General features: G+C 44.8%; 2 protein-coding genes across 4 annotated transcripts in view; one reads left to right on the top strand and one right to left on the bottom strand.

Moving 5' to 3' along the window:
• The window catches only part of LOC134730558 (uncharacterized), a 119,446-nt gene that overhangs the window by 19,082 nt on the left and 77,819 nt on the right, over positions 1-22,545 (bottom strand). The gene's annotated exons all lie outside the window — the stretch shown is intronic.
• TRAF3IP2 (TRAF3 interacting protein 2) overlaps positions 1-22,545 on the top strand; it is a 47,576-nt gene that overhangs the window by 23,298 nt on the left and 1,733 nt on the right. The window contains exons 3-8 of one of the 3 annotated variants that reach the window (XM_008975753.5): positions 2,782-2,974; positions 7,350-7,528; positions 10,187-10,275; positions 15,519-15,587; positions 16,653-16,769; positions 20,170-20,244. In XM_008975753.5, coding sequence (XP_008974001.2) covers positions 2,782-2,974; positions 7,350-7,528; positions 10,187-10,275; positions 15,519-15,587; positions 16,653-16,769; positions 20,170-20,244 — 722 coding nt within the window. Of the gene's footprint in view, positions 1-2,781; positions 2,975-7,349; positions 7,529-9,404; positions 9,650-10,186; positions 10,276-15,518; positions 15,588-15,682; positions 16,214-16,652; positions 16,770-20,169; positions 20,245-22,545 lie in introns of those variants that run through there. The other 2 variants (XM_063604989.1, XM_063604990.1) reach the window with 2 other exon arrangements.

Below are 22,545 nucleotides of genomic sequence, written 5' to 3'. Positions count from 1 at the left end.
ATCCTTGGAGACATGGTGGTAAGAGGACACAGTCCATGCTTTCACAGAGCTTATATTCTAGTAGGGAAGGCAGGCAAGAAGTTGACAGGTAAAAGTCATGCTTACTTATGCAAACCCATGATAGGAACTATGAAGAAAGCAAAATAGGGAATGGGATAAAGTAACTGGGTGAAGAGGCAGGACTCTTTGGACAGGTGATATTTGGGCTGAGCTCTGAATGGCAAGAAGTCAGTCTGAAAATCTAGGGCAAAAACATTCTGGACAAAGAGGGTGGCAAACTCAGGATCCCAAAGGAGAGGACAAGTTTGGGATATTCAAAATGAAGCCAGAGCTTAGTGGGCCAGTGAGAGTGTAGTGGGAGGCAAGATCTACAGGGGCTGGAACCTGATCAAGCAGGGTGGATTGTAAGTGCAATCCACCAAGACGGTTCTATCTACAGCTGGGTTTGTAAAGGGTCTGCTCATGCAAGGCTCATTGAAAAGCAGGGCTGGCCCCTACCTGGGGACCTGATAGCAGTGGCATTTTTTGCTATTTTTTAAACTGAGGGAAAGGAGCAGTAGTGACTTGCTCTGTTGCCCTGAAACTGCAACTGGTGATCTGGACCCCCTGGAATATATCTGCCCTGCCCTGAGAAGGCTGCCAAGGTGAAGCCTGTGCAGTAGACCTTGTCCTAGACCATAGGAGTCTCTGTGGGCCTGTCTTCCATTCTGAGAACAGTCCCTTCAAGTCCCAGTCTCCTTTGTCATCCAGGTGCAGGGATAGATCTAGGCAGATCCGTTTCTCCTCCTCCCCCTCTTTAAACCCCTACTACTTGTCATGACCAGGCCTAAGCAATATCAGGGCAAGGGTCATGGGGTCCTGCCAGGAGACAGTCTGGGATGGAGGGGCATGGTCACTTTTGCCAGAAGAAGCATGATCGGAAGGACCCAGGTGGTGACATGGGTCAAAGGAGACAATAATAGATTGAGTCCAGGGAATCTGACCACACTTGAGAGACTAGCTTGGGCACATCGCCAGGTCACCCAAACAGTTTCCTGAGTCTAGGCACTGGGAACCTGGAGGAGGCCACACTAGTGAACGTGCACATTATTTATCTCTTGTTCTGTACTTGAGGCCATCATTCCCCTGAATGTTCCTTTGAAAACGTAGATGGCTCCTGACTGCTTTGCCAAGCTAAGAATACAGTTCTTTTTTTTGTTTTTGAGACGGAGTCTTGCCCTGTTGCCCAGGCTGGAGTTCAATGGCACAATCTCAGCTCACTGCAGCCTCTGCCTCCCAAGTTCAAGGGTTTCTCCTGCCTCAGCTTCCTGAGTAGCTGGGGTTACAGGTGCGCGCCATCACACCCAGCTAATTTTTGTATTTGTAGTAGAGATGGGGTTTTACCATGTTGGCCAGGCTGGTCTCAAACTCGTGAACTCAGGTGATCTGTCTGCCTCGGCCACCCAAAGTGCTGGGATTACAGGTGTGAGCCACCACGCCTGGCCTTAAGAATCAATTTTTATCCACATTCTCAGCTTCTCATTTTGGTTTCAACCTATCAGTCACTTTTTTGTTTACTTGCCAGTTTTATTTTGCTGTACATCCCTATATGTATCCTATCTACATGGCAGGCAAACTTGATTATTACTTTTATAATCAGCAAAATAATTTTAAGATCAATGAGGGTTGATCTTAAAAGAATCAAAATAATTTTAAGATCAATGAGGGTTTTTAAAAAACAAAACACCTTCCTTCTTGTCCTAACTAGTTACACCTCCTCCTGGATCGTCTTACTGCTTATGTGGGTAGGAGGGGCAGTGCTTGGATCACTAGGAGGTGCTCATTGTTCATCTTGCAGGGCTACCATGTGGCTCTCTTCAGTCCTCTTGCATCTCTCGTATTTCCCAACACCTTACCCCCTTTGGGCCTGGGCCATTCCCTCAGAGCTCTTCCCTCTCACCCTTACTTGGTTCCCTGCATCTCTCCTCTGGGCTTTTAGTTCTATTCTTTTGCATGATTAAGCATTAGGTCTCTCCTATGCTTAACTCTGGCAGCAGGCTGCCCTTCCCTGGGGACCCTCCTGCTCCTGGTCCTGACTGGGACCCACTTTCTCCCAGGTTGCACATTCACATAAGTCACTGCCAGCTCTGGCTTTGCTCTGAGCCCAGCCCTCTTCAAGCAGCCCTGGCTCCAAGTGCACGTAGGCTCTAGCAGGAGAGGACCAAGGGAGTTGGAGGGTATTGCCAGTTGGTTGGCTAGTTCCCAGGAGGATGAGCCAAGTTTTCATTCATTTACCTCTTCTTAAGAGGAGAGTGGGGTGTGTGTGTGCGCGCACGTGTGTGTGCACATGCACGTGTGTGTCCACTTGGGGGAGGAAAATACAGAGCAGTGATTCTATATCTATCATACAGATAATTTTTCCTAGCCTTGGGTTCGGGACATGAAGGAAATTGTGGTAGGAATGGTGGTGTGAAAGAGGTTCTTCATGGTTGGATTTTCCTAAGTATCTTACGAAAAGAGGAGCCTGTGTAGAGTTTTTTGAAAAGTTTTTTGAGCTTTCCAGCTGGAATACCAAACTGGTGATTTCACAGATGTTTTTATTTAGGACAAAAAAAGTGAATTTCGTGAAAACACTCAAGTAATTAACAGTAGAGAAATACGGCAAACATCACAGAGGTGGTAACAGATATCTGGACCCCTCAGCTGGGATCAGGACACAAATGAGCATGGAGCTTACGACTCCTTTCACACGAAGGAGCTAGAGTTGATGTTCCCTGTTGTCTTTGTTGTCTTCACCTACAGATGGCCATGACTACCCTCGAGCAGCCTACCAGCAAGTGATCCAGCCGGCTCTGCCTGGGCAGCCCCTGCCTGGAGCCAGTGTGAGAGGCCTGCACCCTGTGCAGAAGGTTATCCTGAATTATCCCAGCCCCTGGGACCAAGAAGAGAGGCCCGCACAGAGAGACTGCTCCTTTCCGGGGCTTCCAAGGCACCAGTAAGTATGACAGGCCCAACCTTCAGGCATTTTTAACATGGAAAGGAATTATGCCAATGCAATGAAGATGTAACAGAATTCTCTAAAGGTTTGCTAACCCACGTTAGTGAGCAAGTCACATAGTGGAATGCCCAATATAGACTTTTCAGGTCAGGAGGAAACGGAAGCTGGTTGACAAGGATCTCTTTATCAGACATAGAAAGCCACTAGTGACTAGTCGAAATTCTCTTGAAGGAAAGGCTCTTCAGATGTTCTCCAAGTCACACCCCTTTCTTTTATTTTCAGATCATCTGAATTTTTAGTCCACAAAATAGATTTTTGATTTTACTATGACTGACTTCCACTGTTAGCCAACTCTTTATATGTCTAGTGTCTGTTCCTGTTTAAGCCTATTTCTTACTTTAAAATGTTAAATTCAATTAATTTTCCATCAAAATTTAAAATTACCTGTTCTTTTCTTTTTTTGAGACAGGGTTTTGCTCTGTCACCCAGGCTGGAGTGCAGTGGTGCAAACTTGACTCACTGCAACCTCTACCTTACAGGTTCAAGCGATCCTCCCACCTCAGCCTCCTAAGTAGCTGGGACTAGAAGCATGCGCCACCATGCCCAGCTAACTTTTGTATATTTTGTAGTGAAGGGATCTCCTTATGTTGCCCAGCTGGTCTTGAACTCCTGGGCTCAAGTGATCCACCCACCTTGGCCTTCCAAAGTGCTGGTATTACAGGCATGAGCCACTGTGCCTGGCCTATTATTTTCTTTTGTAATAAAAACATTCATACATGTTGAGTACCATTATTAGGTCTCTCCTATGCTTAACTCCATATTTTCATGACTTCAGTTGTCTAACTCTTCAATCTTTTTTTTTTTTTTTTTTTTTTTTTTGAGATGGAGCCTTGCTCTGTCGCCCAGGCTGGAGTGCAGTGGTATGATCTTGGCTCACTGCAACCTCCGCCTCCCGGGTTCAAGCTATTCTCCTGCCTTAGCCTCCTGGGTAGCTGCGCGCCATCACGTCTAGCTAATTTTTGTATTTTTAGTAGACACGGGGTTTCACCATATAGGCCAGGCTAGTCTCGAACTCATGACCTTGTGATCTGCCTGCCTCGGCCTCCCAAAGTGCTGGGATCGCAGGCATGAGCCACTGTGCCCTGCCTCTTTAATCATTTTTTTTCCCTTATTCTCTTTGGACTTTCCTTTTCTCTTAATTTATGGATCTAAAATATATAGGTAAAACTCATGTAAATGGAGCTTCCTCATTTATGACAATATTTGGAAGAAAGTGGATTAAATGTTTACTTTTGCTCAAAAGCAACTTTTATATACCACTGTAAAACTAGATTCTGTTTTTACAGCATAGAGTAAAATATGAAGTTCCTATTAGAGTGGATTTTTCAGAAATACAGAAAGTGGTAATTAGTTTGAAAATTTCATGGAAAGAAAAAAAGCCCACTTTATTAACAATGGTGAAGAGGCACATGCCTGCTTTCTCTTTTGCTCAGAAGCCCACAAACCCTCATATTTTCTTTCAAGACAGATCTCTTTTTTTCTCTCTTTCTTTTGGGACAGGATCTGACTCTGTCACTTAGGGTGGAGTGCAGTGGCGAGATCTCGACTCACTGAAACCTTCGCCTCCTGCGCTCAAGCCATCTTCCAACCTCAGCCTCCAAAGAGTAGCTGGAACTACAGGCGCCTGCTACCACACCCAGCTAATTTTTTTATTTTTTGCAGAGAAGGGGTCTCCCTTTGTTGCCCAGGCTGGTTTCAAACTCCTGGCCTCAAGTGATCCACCCACATCAGCCTCCCAAAGTGCTGGGATTACGGGTGTTGGCCACCGTGCTGGGCCAGATCCCTTATTTTTCTAAACCATAAATACATGGAGTTTAAACAATGGAATTAGGTAAAATGTGATTTTATAGCAGGATAGGCACTCTAACAGAAGAAATATCTAAAATTCCAGGGAAATAAACAAAATGTAAGCATCTTTATGAAATAAGTTTGGTGTTGAATAGGAAAGAGAATAGTAATTTTTAAAATAAACTTTTATTTTCAAACAATTTTAGACTTACAAAAGAGTTGCAAAGATAATACAGAGTAATTGGTTTTATAGCATCAATTTAAGCCTGTTCTGATCTTCTTGATCTATTTTATCATTTTAGGATAATGAAAAATAAGTTCAGGTAAAGGAGCTAGGCTGGGCATGGTGGCTCACACCTGTAATCCCAGCACTTTGGGAGGCAGAGGTGGGTGGATTGTTTGAGCCCAGGAATTTGAGACCAGCCTGGGCAACATAGCGAAAACCCATCTCTACAAAAAAATACAAAAATTAGCCGGGTGTGGTGGCACATACCTGTGGTTCCAGCTACTAAGGAGGCTGAGGCAGGAGAACTGCCTGAGCACAAGAGGTCATGGCTGCAGTGAGCCGTGATTGTGCCACTGCACTCCAGCCTGGGTGACAGAGTGAGACTCTGTCTCAAAAACTAAAAAACAAACAAAACACACACACACATACACACAAACCCATCCAACTGAGGTTGGGCATAGTGGCTCATGCCTGTAATCCCAGCACTTTGGGAGGCCAAGGCAGGAAGTTTGTGACCAGCTTGGGCAACATGGCGAAATCCCATCTCTACCAAAATAATACAAAAATTAGCCAGGTGTGGTGGCTCATGCCTGTGGTCCCAGCTACTCAGGAGGCTAAGGTGGGAAAATCACCTGAGCCCAGGAGGTCAAGGCTGCAGTGAGCTGTGATTGAGCCTGGGTGACAGAGCAAGACCCTGTCTCAAAAAAAAGAAAAAAAAAGAAGCCAGCTAATTCTCCTCTTACTCATAGTTTGAAAGAGAACTTTAATTCAGAAAGTTTACTCTGTCATTAATTTCCATGGTATTGTTTTTATACAGAAGCTTTTGAATATTATCAAGGCCTTAACATTTCTTTATCATATAAGCAATCATCTTCTATAACAACTAAGCAACTTTTGAAACAATTTTTTTGGTATAAGAGAATTTAATGCAAAAGAACTGGAATGAGTTTTTCTTGGAGAAATAAAAAAAAAAGAAAAAGAAAAAAATATGGAATGGGATCCCCCATTAGCTGAAAGCATATTTTATAGAAATTATTTTCTCTATATTAATAAAAATATAAAAAATAATCTTATTCATATTTTCAAAATATAGTACAGTTGAGATTCTGTGTAATTTTATTTTAAATCCTGTTACATAAGACTTATAGAATTCCTGATTACTCCTTGGGTAAAAATATGAAAAGCGTAAGCAACAATCTACAAAAACTGGGCATATACATAGTATATGTAGTCAAAACATTTTTTTTAAATTTATAATATGACACAATTTCAAACACACCACAAATAACAACATCCATGTTCCCACTACCCAGATTTTAAGAATGTTAACATATTGTCACATTTGCTTCAGAATTTTTTTTTAAGAAATAAAACATTATAGAGACAGTTTTAGTCCCACCACCGGTTAGCACAATACCACAGAACAGGGCCACCAGAGAGGCTGTCTCCTCTGGCGGTCAGGAAGGTCGAGAATCAGAAAGCCAACACCGCTGTGACCACTGCAATGGTTGGATCAGTTCTGTGCCAGATAGATCTCCACTGGTGAACAATGGATGCCCATGCCCTGCCCTCGACGCTTGTGAAGCTGGTAATAGGACACTGGGAGGCCTTCTGGGGAAAACTCAGCACCTCATCACTGTGCTTACCGACAGAAACCACAGAAGCGGCAGAAGCATGCTCTCCATTTCCTTCTCTCCTCCAAATCTCACACGAGGTCATCTGATTGTTCATCTCAGCAGAATGCTCGTGGGAATACTGGCAACGAAAATAATAAAGATGCTATCTAATATGGTAGTAGCAACTAATTTAAAGGGTCTTCAAAATCAGATTTCCATTTATATGTCAACAGTACAAATACTTCTAAATCTACATGGCCCTCTTTACCTTTTGATACATAATTAAATGTTACCTATTATGAGCTAAAAGTCATGTCTTTTTATCTGAATGCCTATAACATCAACCATCTGTGTCACCTGTCATACTACTTTGTTTTGTTGGTGACCTTGTCTGCCCTGTGCATGAGACTTGTTTTTCCAATTAAACAAATCTTGAATAGAGAAATCAAATCCTGCTTCCCTCTTTGGAGTCAGAGCACAGGCCCTCACATGTGGCAGCCAGCTGAAACGCTTATTGACTACAACTCCATGGAGCTCCCCTCTTCCTTCTGTCTCAGTTAAGAAATAGAGGCAGAGGAGAGAGAGCCCACTGGGATCTTCCCATAGTTCTAAAAGGCTTTCTGTCCCTGAAGGTTTGCCTTTGTAAAGAATGAAAATTGACTGTAAATGTATTCCTTTCTAGGGACCAGCCACATCACCAGCCACCTAATAGAGCTGGTGCTCCTGGGGAGTCCTTGGAGTGCCCTGCAGAGCTGAGACCACAGGTTCCCCAGCCTCCGTCCCCAGCTGCTGTGCCTAGACCCCCTAGCAACCCTCCAGCCAGAGGAACTCTAAAAACAAGCAATTTGCCAGAAGAATTGCGTAAGTTGTTTGCAACATTGTTCTCTGCTTCCTCTTTTTTTTTTTTTTTTTTTTGAGACGGAGTCTCGCTCTGTTGCCCAGGCTGGAGTGCAGTGGTGTGATCTCAGCTCACTGCAAGCTCCGCCTCCCAGGTTCACCCCATTCTCCTGCCTCAGCCTCCCGAGTAGCTGGGACTACAGGTGCCCACTACCATACCCAGCTAATTTTTTGTATTTTTAGTAGAGATGGGGTTTCACCATGTTGGCCAGGATGGTCTCGATCTCTTCACCTCGTGATCCACCTGCCTCGGCCTCCCACAGTGCTGGGATTACAGGTGTGAGCCACCGCACCTGGCCACTCCTTCTTCTTGTGAGGTCTCATACTTTGTGATGGCTGGATGATCACTCGTCCCTAATCTCGAAGATTTTCCTTTTTTTTAAGACAGGGTCTCACTCCTGTCGCCTAGGCGGGAGTGCGGTGGTGTGATCATGGCTAACTGCAGCCTCAACCTCCTGGGGTCAGGTGATTCTCCCACCTCAGCCTCCCGAATAGCTGGGGTTACAGGTGCACACCACCACACCCAGCTAATTTGCTTATACTTTTACTAGAGACGGGGTTTTGCCATGTTGCCCAGGCTGGTCTCAAACTGCTGGATTCGAGTGATCCACCCGCCTTGGCCTCCCAAAGTGCTAGGATTACAGGCGTGAGCCACTGTACCTGGCCTCATAACCTCAGCTATTTCTCATATACACAGTAAAATAAAATGCACTTTTTTGCTTTTTGCTTAAAAAGTAACCAGCATTTTGTATGAATGTTTTTAGTGATTCTGACACCACTAGTAACACTCAAAAACTGCTTACCTCTAGATTTCCTTAAGCACATACTCCAAAAACAAATAACCCCAATGCCTTTTCCCTCTTCTAAATGATGCTCTTGAGTGGACTTGTCCCTGGGTAAATTGATTGGATGTCCATGTGGTATTGGACAGGGACCCAGCATCTCACCATAAGTTAGCAGCAGCCATCAAGAACGAGGTCATTTCCTGTAGGAATGAGCAATCTTGTTTGGAAAAAACGGTCTCACATTCTCCATACTGCATCACAACCAAATGCAAACTAAGCCTTTTATTTAAAGAAACATTCAACTAAGCGTAAGGTGATGATTCTTTTTCCACATTTTGCTGCCAGAACCAGAAATGTTGAAATATCACCAAAATGTTCTCATATTAAGGTCAGTCAGGACAGTAATTTCCAGAAATCTTAAGAAAACAGCCACTACTTGTGAAATTATTATATGATGTGCTTGCTAGAGAAGCTCAGGTAATTCTAATATGCATTTTCCAAATCTGGGAACCTCTTTGAACCAAACCTGAAACAAAGCCTTTTGCATCTGCTAATTCCTTTTGGGGGATCTGTGCTGTTTAGTCATTGACAACTCTGAAAGCTCTCTATGACAATGATTCATTGCTGTTTTCATTCAAAACATTTTATTTCTGAATACTTTCTTAAGATCTTAATCATTTTAATTTTGAGCATTTCTGGAGAACAGATGCTGCCCCACATACATTATAGTCCTGATATCAATCTATAGATCATATATATCTTACCATAATCTATAAAGGAAGTCCTCAAATACGTAACAATTGGGTGAATGTTAGGTGTTCAGAAGAAAACTGAGTGCCATCTATATATCTGGCTGCTTAAATGAGTTAATATGACCATTATACACACTTCCATTTGGGAGGTGTGTTTCAAAAAACCTCAGTGTAGATACAGACTCGTATTTTCTCTCCAGCCCCCCTTTCTTCTCCATCTTCTGCCCCAAGGGCTTCCTGAGATTTAAGTGGTCCATTCCAGACTAAAAGCCAACACAAAGAAATTATTCAGCTTTCACATTAAAATGCTAGTCAGACAATTTCCCCAAGACTTTAGCCTAAGAAAACACTGGTTCATCCTGACTGGGTAAAGCTTATCCAAACTGTACTGTCTGCTGCTCTAAGCTGACCCAGGGATGAGTGATGGAGTCTGTGATGTTGGACTGCCCAGAGGCAGTGTCTCTCCTTCAAGCTGCTGAAGTGTTTTTTTACTAACATTTCTGAGCTGTGCTTTGGTCTACTCCAAACTTGCTGGCCTTTCTCCAAAAGTGAGTGGATTGCGGGGAAGAAGGGAGCGGGGAACCAGTTTCTCACTCTCCTCCCACTTGCTCTTGTCAGAAGAGCGAGCTTTCAGGGCAGCAGAGAGCATCAGGAGATCAAAAGAAGACACTGCTGGGTGGTCCCTTAGCAAGTTTTAGCTTCTTTGCCTGCTGGGAGAGTATTCCTTGGGCACAGTGCCAAGTGTCTCTAAGAAACTAGGCATGCCTGATCTTAAGGGCTCGCGGATTCTGGGTGGTGGATTTCCTTAGGCTTGTCTGAGCCTGCCAGTGCTCTCCTCTGTCGCTCTGATTTCCATTCACGCTGAGCAGTCTGCACTCCCTTGGACAGACCCACTGGCATTTTGGGCCTGAGGAGCTGTGCCCTGAGGACAGCATACAACGCAGGCATAAGCTCTTAGAGCACCCCCAGCCCAAGGTTTCCTCTTATTATTCTAGAAGGACAAAAGATATTGCATATAATTTAGAAGTTTGTTTACAATAGAATAATTTGATCAGTTTCTAATAAATGTAAACATTTTCTCTTAGGGAAAGTCTTTATCACTTATTCGATGGACACAGCTATGGAGGTGGTGAAATTCGTGAACTTTTTGTTGGTAAATGGCTTCCAAACTGCAGTAAGTATTTTGTCCAAATAGATAACTGAACAGTTATAGTGAGTACAATGGAGAGAAAAGCAGCAGAAGAAAAAGTGTAATAGCTGTTGGTGTTTTAAATGATATTATTTGATGTATGTGATTATGCATTGAATGCTTATAGATTTAGGTAATAATTATTTTCTAGATTTTAAGCTATCTGAAGTCTCCAGCATTTTTTTCCTGTATGCTGTTTGAGTGACCCCAAGTACCTCTGAACAGCAAGATCAGTGCTAATGCTGACCACATATGCAGCGGCCCCTGGCCTGAAGGAAACGCCGGGCTCTTGCTGCACTTTGTACCTTTGTCCTTTCTCACCAATCATGCCCACTTTGTCTGAGCTTCCCATGATGCAGGAAGCTGCTGGCTTCACCATGGTCACCTGCTTATTTAACAAGGACCTTTTGTTCTGCACTGGGTTATGAGGTTTGAAGTAGAATCCTGCAGCCTGAATCCCCCATTGCGCACAGCTGCCATTTTCATACCTTGACGCAGTGATGCTTCTGGATGGGTGATACTGGCCAGGTTTGGGGCTGGTCTAATCCAGTTCCAGGGGAGGCTGACCTCACCCAGCCCTGCAAGCCTACTGTGATCTTGGCTCCAGAAATCTCAGGAAACACACACTGCCCCTGTCCCCCTGCAGTCCCTTGACACAGTACAGCTTAAAGCCATGTAAATTTTTCTCTATGATAAATAAAGTACCACATGATGCTACTCAGGGGACTGGCTTTCCTCAAACACTGAGATAACTTCTTTTCCTTTCCAGAGCCCTCTTCTAGGCCTTTTCTAGTGAATTCTAGAGAGTGGTGAAAAATTAAGGGAAATATCTATGAATATAAATGTCTATGGGTAAAGAGGGATACTTAGTAACTAAATATCAATTTTAAAAGTTATTTAGTATTGTTTAACAGGAGTTTTTATTTGAAGCTTTCTTTATTCTATAAGATAATTTTTTTTTTTTTGAGACAGAGTCTAGAACTGTTGCCTGGGCTGGTGTGCAGTGGCGTGATCTTGGCTCACTGCAACCTCTGCCTCCCAGGTTCAGCCTCTCAAGTAGCTAGGATTACAGGTGCCCACCACCATGCCCAGCTAATTTTTTTGTGTGTGTATTTTTAGTAGAGATGGGGTTTCACTATGTTGGCCAGGCTGGTCTCGAACTCCTGACCTCATGATCTGCCAACCTCGGCCTCCCAAAGTGCTGGGATTACAGGTGTGAGCCACTGCACTCGGCCAAGACAATTTTCTAAAAAATGAAAATGAAAGTTCTTTTTTAAAAAATGCATACAACTTATACAATCCAACTCCATAATTATATAGAGACTAATATTTCCCTTTCTCATTTCTGGTATAAGAAAGCACTATGGCAGCCAGGCGTGGTGGCTCATGCCTGTAATCCTAGCACTTTGGGAGGCCAAGGCAGACAAATTGCCTGAGCTCAGGAGTTCGGGACGAGCCTAGGCAACATGGGGAAACCCCATCACGACTAAAATACAAACTATGGCCAGGCGCAGTGGCTCACACCTGTAATACCAGCACTCTGTAAGGCTGAGGCGGGCAGATCACCTGAGGTCAGGAGTTCAAGATCAGCCTGGACAACATAGTGAAACCCTATCTCTACAAAAAATACAAAAAAATTAGCCGAGTGTGGTGGCACATTTCTGTAGTCCCAGCTACTTGGGAGGCTGAGGCAGGAGAATTGCTTGAACCCTGGAGGTGAAGGTTGCAGTGAGCCGAGATCTCGCCACTGCACTCCAGCCTGGGTGACAGAGCAAGGCTCTGTCTCAAAAAAAAAAAAAAAAAAGAAAAAAAAGTTGGCATGGTGGTGTGCGCCTGCAGTCCCAGCTACTTGGGAGGCTGAGGCACAAGAATTGCTTGAATCTGGGAGGTGGAAGTTGTAGTAAGCTGGCATCACACCACTGCACTCCAATCCAGCCTGGGCAACAGAGCAAGACTCTGTCTCCAAAAAAAAGAAAAAAAGAAAGCACTGTGGCAACTGTGACATAAAATCAAATTACACTGGGTGTGGTGGTGCGTGCCTGTAGTCCCAGCTACTTGGGAGGCAGAGGTGGGAGGATCACTTGAGCCCAGGAGTTGGAGGCCAGCCTGGGCAATGTAACAAGACCAGGTCTGTAATATAAATAAATACTAAGACATAAGGCCAGCATTTCAGAAAAGATCTTACTTTTTGTCATTTCCAAAGACACATACTGATTGCCCCTGGAGGAGAGCTTAGGTTTTGTTTGTTTATCTTCACAACCAGGGGCCACTTAGGCAGAATTTAAATCTGTCCCTGACCCTCATCTCTATGAAGACTTGTGGTAGAAATCACAGAGCCCGGTCCTGGACAGCTAAGTTATTATTGAAACATCTAGATCCCCTTAGTGGAATGAAACACTTAATGAGTAATTTAAGGAGAGTGTAATAAGGGGCCTATTACAAAGCTTTGGGTAGGTTTTAGAGAGTCCAATTTTATTGGGGATAGTGCAGTATTCTGGCACTAGCAAAAGCAGGGAGTTGTTACTGCCCCTAGGTCTAAAGAGTCAAAGAAGGAATTCTTACTGGAAGATGAAGAGGATGGCTATATTAGTTTGCTAGGATTCCTATAAAGTACTACAGATTGGGTGGCTTAAGCGTAGAAATTTATTTTCTCACAGTTCTGGAGTCTGGAAGTCCAAGATCAAGGTTTCAGCAGGGTTCATTTCATCCTGAGGCTGTCTTCTCCTTCTGTCCTCACATGGTCTCTCCTCTGTGTGGACACGTCTGTGTTCTAATCTCGTCTTCTATGGACACCAGTTCTGTTGGATTAGGGCCCATACATATCACCTCTTTTTATCCTAATTACTTCTTTAAAGGTCCTGTCTCCAAATACAGTGACATTCTGAGGTAGGGTAGGGAGATAGGGCTTCAACATAGGAATTTTGGGAACACAATTCAGCCCCATAATAGTAGCTGTGTGGAGGAATGATCATAACAGGAGCTATGGACTTTGGGAGAGACTTGGAGAAACAAATGGAAGATATCCAGCTCATTGCACCACCCAGGATGTCCACTACAGTAGCTGGGAATAATTTAGAGTGCTTGGATAATAACAATAATCACTATTTTTTATTTATTTAATTTCTTTTGAGACGGGGTCTTGCTCTGTTGCCCAGGCTAGGGTGCAGTGGCACGATCTCGGCTCACTGCAACCTCTGCCTCCCAGGCTCAAGGAATTTTCCTGCCTCAGCCTCCTGAGTAACTGGGATTACAGGCACCTGCCACCAAGCTCAGCTAATTTTTTTTTTTATTTTTAGTAGAGACGGGTTTTCACCATGTTTGCCAGGCTGGTCTCACACTCCTAACCTCAAGTGATCTGCCCCCCTCAGCCTCCCAAAGTGCTGGGATTACAGGCGTGAGCCACCACGCCCGGCCAATTATCACCATTTACTGAGTGCTTATTTCCTGCCTGGCATTATGATAGGCCTTTTCCATGTTAACTCATTCTAGTTCTCACAACCACCGTAGGAAGTCAGTTTATTAACTACATATTACAAGTGAAGATAAGATTTAGACAGTTTTAGTAACATTTCCAAAGTCATGCAGGTGGGAAGTGGCAAAGCCAAGACAGAACCCAAGCTGTCCATTTCTTCTCAACCCTGACACTATATTGCTTCTCTCCCATATAATAGCAATGGATTAGTGACACAGTCACAGAAAGCTACAAAAGCGTTCTCAAGAGTAGTCGTTGGCCATCACACATTTGAAAACAGGAGTCATCTAAACCAAAATAACAGCCATTCCATTTTTCATGTAAAGACACATATTCTGAACTCTGTACTCTATGTATGTGATAGTTCGGTATACACAGGGCACGGTCTCTTTCCGTAGGAGGCTTAGCATCAGGTTGAAGAGACACAGCAGACATAAATGAAACATGTCCTGAATAAAAGAATGTTATCATATGTGTTAATTGTCCAGTATCATTAGTGGTCACAATGGGGTAGAGTTAGGTGAAGTGAGGAAGAGGAGGAGATTGGCATGTGGGAAGGATTCACAGAGCAGGGGGCTTGTGCTGTGCCTTTAGGGTACAGGGGACTCCAATGTGGGGAGTAAAGTAGACAGGATATGTGAGGAAAAGAGAGGCGAGGCTGGATCATGGATAGCTGGATCATGGATGGCATGGATGGCTGGATCATGGATGGCGAGGCTGGATCATGGATGGATCATGGATGGCTTTTCAAGTGATCTGCCTGCCACGGCCTCCCAAGTGCTGGGATTATAGGCATGAGCCATCGTGCCTGGCCTGGAATGACATTTAGGATAAGTAATCTGGGAGCAGTGCAGCTGAATCACATAACCCCTCCCCAGGGACACTCTCCCTGAGTCACCCATTCCAGTATATAATCCCTCTTCCCATCAAGAGCATCTCGTAAACACACATGTGCATGTACACACACACACACACACACACACACACACACACACACACACACACACACACACACTGCAGTATAAGCCTGAGCCCAAGAAGGGCCTTCTTATTTGGTTTCTTATAAAATAAAAAATAACTGATCTTTCTCCTTTTAAATTATTCCTTCAAAAACTTGAACGTTGATAGTAAATATCAGTCTTTTCAAGGCCTAAGAGTTCTACTTCTGACTTTCATCATAAACCTCTTCCCTACCATTTCAGTAATTGTTTTTGTGACTGTTCCTTGGCTCTGCTCCAAGTTTCATACAATCCTTTTGAAACATATAGATTGAAACTGTACATAATACCATAATAATGACCTCACTAATGGAAGTAAAGCACCACAATTGTATCTCAGTTACTTGTATGCCACACATCCATTAAAATGTTCCAGAATTATGTTTGCCTTTCAAATGTCTAAATTACAGATATATAATATATGTATATTGCTGGCTTATATCCAACTTAGTGGTATACCGTGTCCCTCGGATTTTTAAAAACCTGATTATTGTGTAGCCATAGATATATTTTGATGTGTATCACAATATCCTAATTATGGACATAATATTAACTACTTAAATGCCTACTAATGTTGAAATAGGGAATATTTTCAGAAAATTATATTTTGCTTTTTAGACCTATGTGCTTGCTCCTTCTTGCAAAAAGCATTAGTTAAGTTTTGGAGCTTTAAATGTATATAGTATTGTGTTTTCTTCTGCTCTGCATCTTGAGAGAACCTCTCATTAAGGGCCAACTCCCACATCTTTTTTTTGCAGATTGACATATTTGAGGATAGAATCCGAGGCATTGATATCATTAAATGGATGGAGCGCTACCTTAGGGATGTAAGTACATTCCAAAAACCAGAGTTTGTTTTCTGGTGAGAAAGACAATGAGCTTATGAAGTTGTTTTATTAAAGAAACCCTGGCATACCCACCTAAGTCTGAAGCTGAGAAAGCCCCAACAAAGCCTCCCTTGTTGGAAGCCGTGCAAAGACTTGGAAAGGAAGGATGGAGTCGCCCTCTTGGACATGCACAGGCAGGAAATAACGGTCAAACCAGACACAGGTGGTTGATAACAATCAGAGGAAACAATCTTTTGACGAGAATAGGAAAGAAGGAAATGAAGGCGGAGAGTGGGGAGAGAGCAGCAGAATTCAATTTAATCTGAGGCCACCCCAAGTGTTTTGTAGAATTGGGCTGAAGAGGTTTCCTAGGCAGCCTCGCAGGCTGCACAGCACACCACCCCCAAGGTGCCCACGTGCAGCCCCGTGATTTGTTCTCCACTGACAGAATCTATACCGGCCACTGGGACACGTGTGCTTTAACAAGATCGAAATTGATTGCTGCCAGCGTGTCCGTGTCGGCTGCTTCTTTTGGAGGGAGCCAGTGGGGTGACGGGAGTCTCAGCAGGCTGGGGTGTTGCACTTTTCCTTTTGTCTACAGCCTGATGTTTGCTTTGTGCTGAAGGGTCTGTTCCTACTGACTGTGCTAATGTGTACACGCAGAAGACAGGGCAGTCAAGAGTGCAGTGACTGGCAGCTCAGAACCAGCTGGAGGGAGGGAGGGTGCTTCTTACTGTTGGTGTTGCAGTGCCTTTTTGCCACGACACAGACTCACTCAGTGATTCGGGCTTTCATTAGAGGTTTATTAGTGATGGTTGTGGAAAATGGTAGGCAAAAGCACATCTATTTGAGAGAGCCCCTCTCTGAGCCATTTGCTCTGCATGTTCGAGGTGGGGCTGGGCTGGAGACAGAAGGGAGAAGCAGAGCTAAGAGTCTGCCTGAGTGGGGGCCAGTGCTTCTCTTTCTATGGAGAATGAGCCTGGCCCTCCACCCCGTGTGTCAGAGAATGCCCACAGTCCTGCTGGTACACTTCCATAAACATGCCTTTCTCCCTCTCATTAACAGAAGACCGTGATGATAATCGTAGCAATCAGCCCCAAATACAAACAGGATGTGGAAGGCGCTGAGTCGCAGCTGGACGAGGATGAGCATGGCTTACATACTAAGTACATTCATCGAATGGTGAGTGGGGAGGGGATCACAACACCTCACTGTCCCCTGGGGATGGATACCTTGTCCAGGGAAGTCCCATTCTTCCCCAGAGACCAGCTGAAGGCAGCATGATGCTGGGTGAAGAGCTCCAGGCCTGCCATGTCAGGAGAGGAGCTGTTGGTTCTGGCTCCATCTACCTTAGGGACTGTGGGCAAGTCCCTGCACGTCTGGGACTCAGTTGTTCCTATCAGTTGCAAGGGGAGAGCAATCTGTCATCTCTAGGATCCAAGATTCTGGAAAGACGTGCTCTGCTGGCTTGGCTGTTTACCAGCAACTATGAAGTCCTAGGAGGCAGGAGACGTGGTGGTGAGGAGGGCTGGCCCCTGCAGCTGTATCATGTTCTGTGCCCTACCTTTTCAGAAAGGCAGGTGGCGTAGTGAAAGGGACACCTGCTGTTGCATCATGTGGGCCTGGTTAAAGTTGGCTTCCTCATGTACAGGCTGTGTGACCGTGGCCCCACTGCTTAAACTCTGTGCCTCAATGTCCCTATTCACAAAATGGGTCACTAATACTTACAGGATTGTTGTGAAGATGAAATGAAATAATGTTTTCAAAATATCTGGTGCATATCAGATGCTCAAACAAGGGAAGGGAGTGTTCTTAGCTCATGACAGGTGGGGAACTATGGGGCCTGGTTATATTCAAATCAGTGGGAGACATTTAGGATATTAAACTTGTCCAGCATGGGATAAAACTAGAACATTCTGACCGAAACAATCACCCAGCGTTGGAACTGGCTGTTTTATGGGCTACGAATCCTCCTTCTCCCCGTGATTATAGAGACGCTGTGAGACAGTTTCTGCTTGACTAGGATGCGGTGCTACACTTGTGACTTTCAGGCTGTCCTGTGGAGTTACCAGTGGGTGTCCATATGTGCTGGAGGAGGGGCTGGGTCTGCGCCTCCCACCCCCACCTCAGCCAGAGCTGGTCTGTACTTCTCAGGCTTGTTTGTTGACCAAGGATTCTGAGATTTAAAAAGGCTTGGAAAATCACTGGACTAGAACTGATAAGCTCCATTTCAGCTCTAACACTTCATGAGGGGGAAGGCACCTGGAATGGGCATAGAGTGTCACTAAGATGGGAAGATGGGGAGGACACAGTCAGGCTGTCTCGGGGCACACAGCTTTACTTCAGGGGAAGCAGATGTAGGTCCCAGGTCTGTCCTGTGGGTCAGCAGCGTGGGAAAGTAGGAGGGTGGGTATTCCCCATCTGAGTCTTCATGGTCTCTGTCTCCCTTTCCACCAAGTGCAGACCACTCACGTGAGCTCACAACCAAACTGAAGGAAGAGCCGAGGCAAGGTGATGAGGTTAAAAAGTGAGGCCAGGGAGTCAGGAGATAAGGCTCCCTCCTCTTCTGGTCTCAACCAGTCTCACAGCCCTTGTACAGTGCCCCGGAAAGGTATCATTTCTGGGAGTAAACTGACTGAAAAGGTCATGGCTGGCTCGGGGTGCTGCCGGCCCTTGGTTGTCTGATGCATGTCTGCATGGCCTCAGAGCACCCAATGTCCTGTCTGCATCTCTAGGAACCTGCCAGTCCCAGAAGCTGACAGCTGGTGCATGGGAAGGGCTCGAGGCCTCAGCCAGTTCCTAAGGAAACCTGTCTAGCTCTGTGGGTGTGTGGTGTAGCCAGGCAGTAATACACAGCTTGGCCTCAGAGCTTGTCTGACTGTACCAACTGGAACCAAACTGTCGCCAAACTTGGTTTCTTGGGCCACAATGTCTTGGGCCCTTACTCATCATAGAAGGGGTCGAAGAGGTCAGACACAGAAGTGCCTTCCTGACTGCCTGGCTGACTTCCTGCACCCCTCTAGGTAACAGAAAACCCTGGAACAACAAGAACTTGGCCATGACAGAGGTAGTGCAGAGGTACTGATGAGTAACTGCATCATACAGTGAATTAGTTTACAGAAACTCAGTTTCTGGAAGGGTGAGAGAAAATAAAAATGCACTGCTGCTGGCTGGCCCCTCCACAGGCTGGGCAGCCTAGTGCACAAGCCAAACTTCACAGTATACGGAGTCCTAGAAGTCAAACAAAACTCAGTGCTTCACTTGTAACTTATGCACCCCATCCCCTTCCTTTCATGTGTACTCGGTGCTGGTGTGGTGGGTGCTTCTAGCTGCACAGTACTTGGGTCATTTTAAAATATGTTCTTGGTGTTATCTTATGGTTTTTAGAGAGAGGTGGTTCCGAAAAAACACCTTGTGGAGGATTTGTGTGTGTTGTGTGATCGTGTGTGTGTGTGTGCGTATGCGACTATGTGAGAGTGTGTGTTTATGAGGGGTTTCTATGGTGATTTCAATAACCAGCTATCACCACTGTCACTTTCTTCTCTGTTCTGTTATTTCCATGCACAATGAAAACTTCTCAGTTATAAAAATGAATTGGAAGATGAAATGGTTGGAAACACAAAATTCCTCGTCTCCTTCTCATCAGATGACTGAAAGCTTTGTGCTGGTCACAGGATTTGGAAGACTCTAACTCCCCTCCTATTGAAAATTCTGATTTTTGAGAGAGTTCTTGGTAGCTAAATCTTCTTGGGCTACCACAGTGTCAGAGCATATTGGAACTGGTGTGAGGAACCTAAAGCCTGGCAGATGGAGCTCTTCGCAATTGACATCCCCTCTCTGCCAAGCCCATCTTGTGCTCTAGTCACAGTGCATTAGTAGCTGGTCCCAACCACATCAACACACTTTCACACCTCCAGACATTTGCTCATGCTGTTGCCTCTGCCTCTGTTTTCCCTACTTGACCAAAATCTTTTCTTTCAGTGCCCAAATGAACCCTCTTTTGTAACTGTCCTTCCAATCTCTGATATAGAATGGATGGCCCCCATTCTGGGCTTCCAGAGCAATTGTTAATACTTTTCACCCGGCACTCTGGTTGGTAATTTCCCTTTCTGCCTGCTCACTAGACTGTTGGCTTTGTGAAGATAGGGACTGTATCTGTGGTGTTCTGCTAAGCTGGCTCTCCTGATTTGTAGCACTTACCTATTTCCATGGTATAAATACTCTCCAATACCATCGCCAATTTCAAGCTATCAGTGTGAAGTCACTGAACACAGAATTAGGAAGAGATGCACACAACAAGCTTTTGTGAGCTGCTGCAAGCCAGTTCCAGCATACCCTGGAAGGTATCCTAATCCTTAAAACCCAAAGTCTGACATAGAATGTGACTTCTAATAGGCCTCCAATAAACGACTGAAGAGTGAATGGAATAGATGTGTAATGGGGAGGCCTTAAAATGTTAAGTGTGTGGCACTCAAGTATGGAAATCAGAATAAAAATGCCATGTGGACGTGCATGATTATGGGTACCATTAACTCCTCATCCTCATTCCTGAAATTAAACCTTCACATTTGTTTGGTTTCAGATGCAGATTGAGTTCATAAAACAAGGAAGCATGAATTTCAGATTCATCCCTGTGCTCTTCCCAAATGCTAAGAAGGTAAACAAACAAAGAAAATCCTCATAATTCAATCTTTGGTTTGCTTTGCCATCTGGGATTTTAAGTGGAAAACCTTGTCCATTCTTTTTTTTTTTCTTTTCTTTTCTTTTCTTTTTTTTTTTTTTTTGAGATGGAGTCTTGCTGTGTTGCCCAGCCTGGAGTGCAATGGCGTGACCTTGGCTCACTGCAACCTCCGCCTCCTGGGTTCAAGTGATTCTCCTGCTTCAGCTTCCCAAGTAGCTGGGATTACAGGTCCCTGCCACCACGCCTGGCTAATTTTTTTTATTTTTAGTAGAGATGGGGTTTCACCATGTTGGCCAGGCTGGTCTTGAACTCCTGACCTCAGGTGATCTGCCTGCCTCAGCCTCCCAAAGTGCTGGGATTACAGATATGAACCACCATGTCTGCCATCAATTCTTTATCAATCCTTAGAGATAACAATGTTACCAGAAAGATCAACAAGTTGTACCACTCAGTTCAGCAGTATGAATCAGGAGGGTTTTAAAGCTATCTGATAGGATCACTGCTGTCCTAATTGTTCAAAGAACCGTTGCACACAAAGATGTAGTTTCTGTTTTAACTCAAGAAAGAAAAAGAGAAGGTTCATGTCATACTTCTTATCTCTTGTACATAAAAGTCAAGATGTGTATGGTTTTTGCTGGCTGTTCCAGGGAGGCATTTCATTGCACATAGTTCAGCTCTCAAAGCTAATGATTACAGGAATTAAATCTATAGTTACCAGAGTGAACTTTGCCGTGATTCATATGAGGCTTTTCACACCAGAAGGGTCTGCCAGCAAGTTTGGAGAATGGGGGCAAAACCACCTGAGGCCACATTCCATGCTTGGCAAAGGGAAGGCAGCGGTGGAGTAAACATGTTGAGAATCAGACCACAGCACCCTAAACTCAGGCCCTGTTTCACCCTGGAGGGATCCTCAGATGTCAAGACTGCACTGAGACCCCTGCCCTGGATGAGGGAGGCTCCAGTTTATGGGAACGGGACACCTCAGGCTGTATGGTGCACAGCCTGTGCAATGGCACACCTTTCTATCCTCCCTGCGCTGCCTTTGCCCAGGCTCTCACTGCTGTCACTTACTGATGAGTCTCCTTACTGGTCTCATCTCCACTTTGACCTTGTGCTAGCCATCCTCTCCTCTGCCATCAAAGAGGAACATCCAAAATGTAGGTCTGATCTGTTTCTTGGTAGCTTAAAAATTTTGTGCTGTTTTCCCATTGACTACAAGATCATATCCACCTTTCTTAGCACGATCTATGAGGCCTCTCAGAAGAGGACTGTGTCCCCTTGCGTAGTTTTCTCTCATCACCCTCTGTAGATGCTGTGTGCTCTGGTCACCCTGGACCATTTCAGCATGCCCTCACACATGCTGTGTTCTTTTGTCTCTGTGCCTTTGCCTTTTCTGTTCCGTCTGCTTGCAATGCCCTTCCCTAACTTGCCTGCCTAGTGAACTCTTACTTACCCTTATATCACCCAATCTGTCTAGCCTCCCCGACACCTCTTTTGCTTGTTTGTTTTGAGATGGAGTCTTGCTCTGTCATCAGGCTGGAGTGTAGTGGTGTGATCTCGGCTCACTGCAACCTCTGCCTCCAGGGTTCAAGCGATTCTCCTGCCTCAGCCTCCCGACTATCTGGGACTACAGGCATGTGCTACTATGCCCAGCTAATTTTTGTATTTTTAGTGGAGATGGGGTTTCACCATGTTGGCCAGGATGGTCTTGTTCTCTTGACCTCGTGATCCACCTGCCTGGGCCTCCCAAAGTGTTTTTTTTTTTTTTGAGACAGGGTCTTGCTCTGTTGCCCAGGCTGGAGTGCAGTGGTGCAATCACAGCTCACTGCAACCTCCACCTCCCAGGTTCAAGCAATTCTCCTGCCTCAGCCTCCCAAGTAGCTGGGGTTATAGGTGCTCGCCACCACGCCCAGCTAATTTTTGTATGTTTAGTAGAGACAGGGTTTCACCGTGTTGGCCAGGCTGGTCTTGAACTCCTGACCTCTGGTAATCCACTCTCCTCAGCCTCCCCAGTGCTGGGATTACAGGCGTGAGCCACTGCGCCCTGCCCTGACACCTCTTTACCTCCATGCTGATATATTTCATTGTCCCTTTCTTAAGGGTGCTTAATTCTAGCACCTTGGGTCAATGATATGTGTTTGGGTTGGGGGTACTGGGAATAATTGTTGAGAATTATTGGAGCATGGCAATATACAAAATAGACCAAATTTTCATTGGTTTTGTTATTATTTTTAAATCTCCTTCAGACAATGCCCGTATTACCTGAGCCCAGCACAG

Source organism: Pan paniscus, chromosome 5 (assembly GCF_029289425.2).
Source record: "Pan paniscus chromosome 5, NHGRI_mPanPan1-v2.0_pri, whole genome shotgun sequence".
Classification (NCBI taxonomy): domain Eukaryota; kingdom Metazoa; phylum Chordata; class Mammalia; order Primates; family Hominidae; genus Pan; species Pan paniscus.
This window is presented reverse-complemented; position numbering and strand designations above follow the sequence as displayed.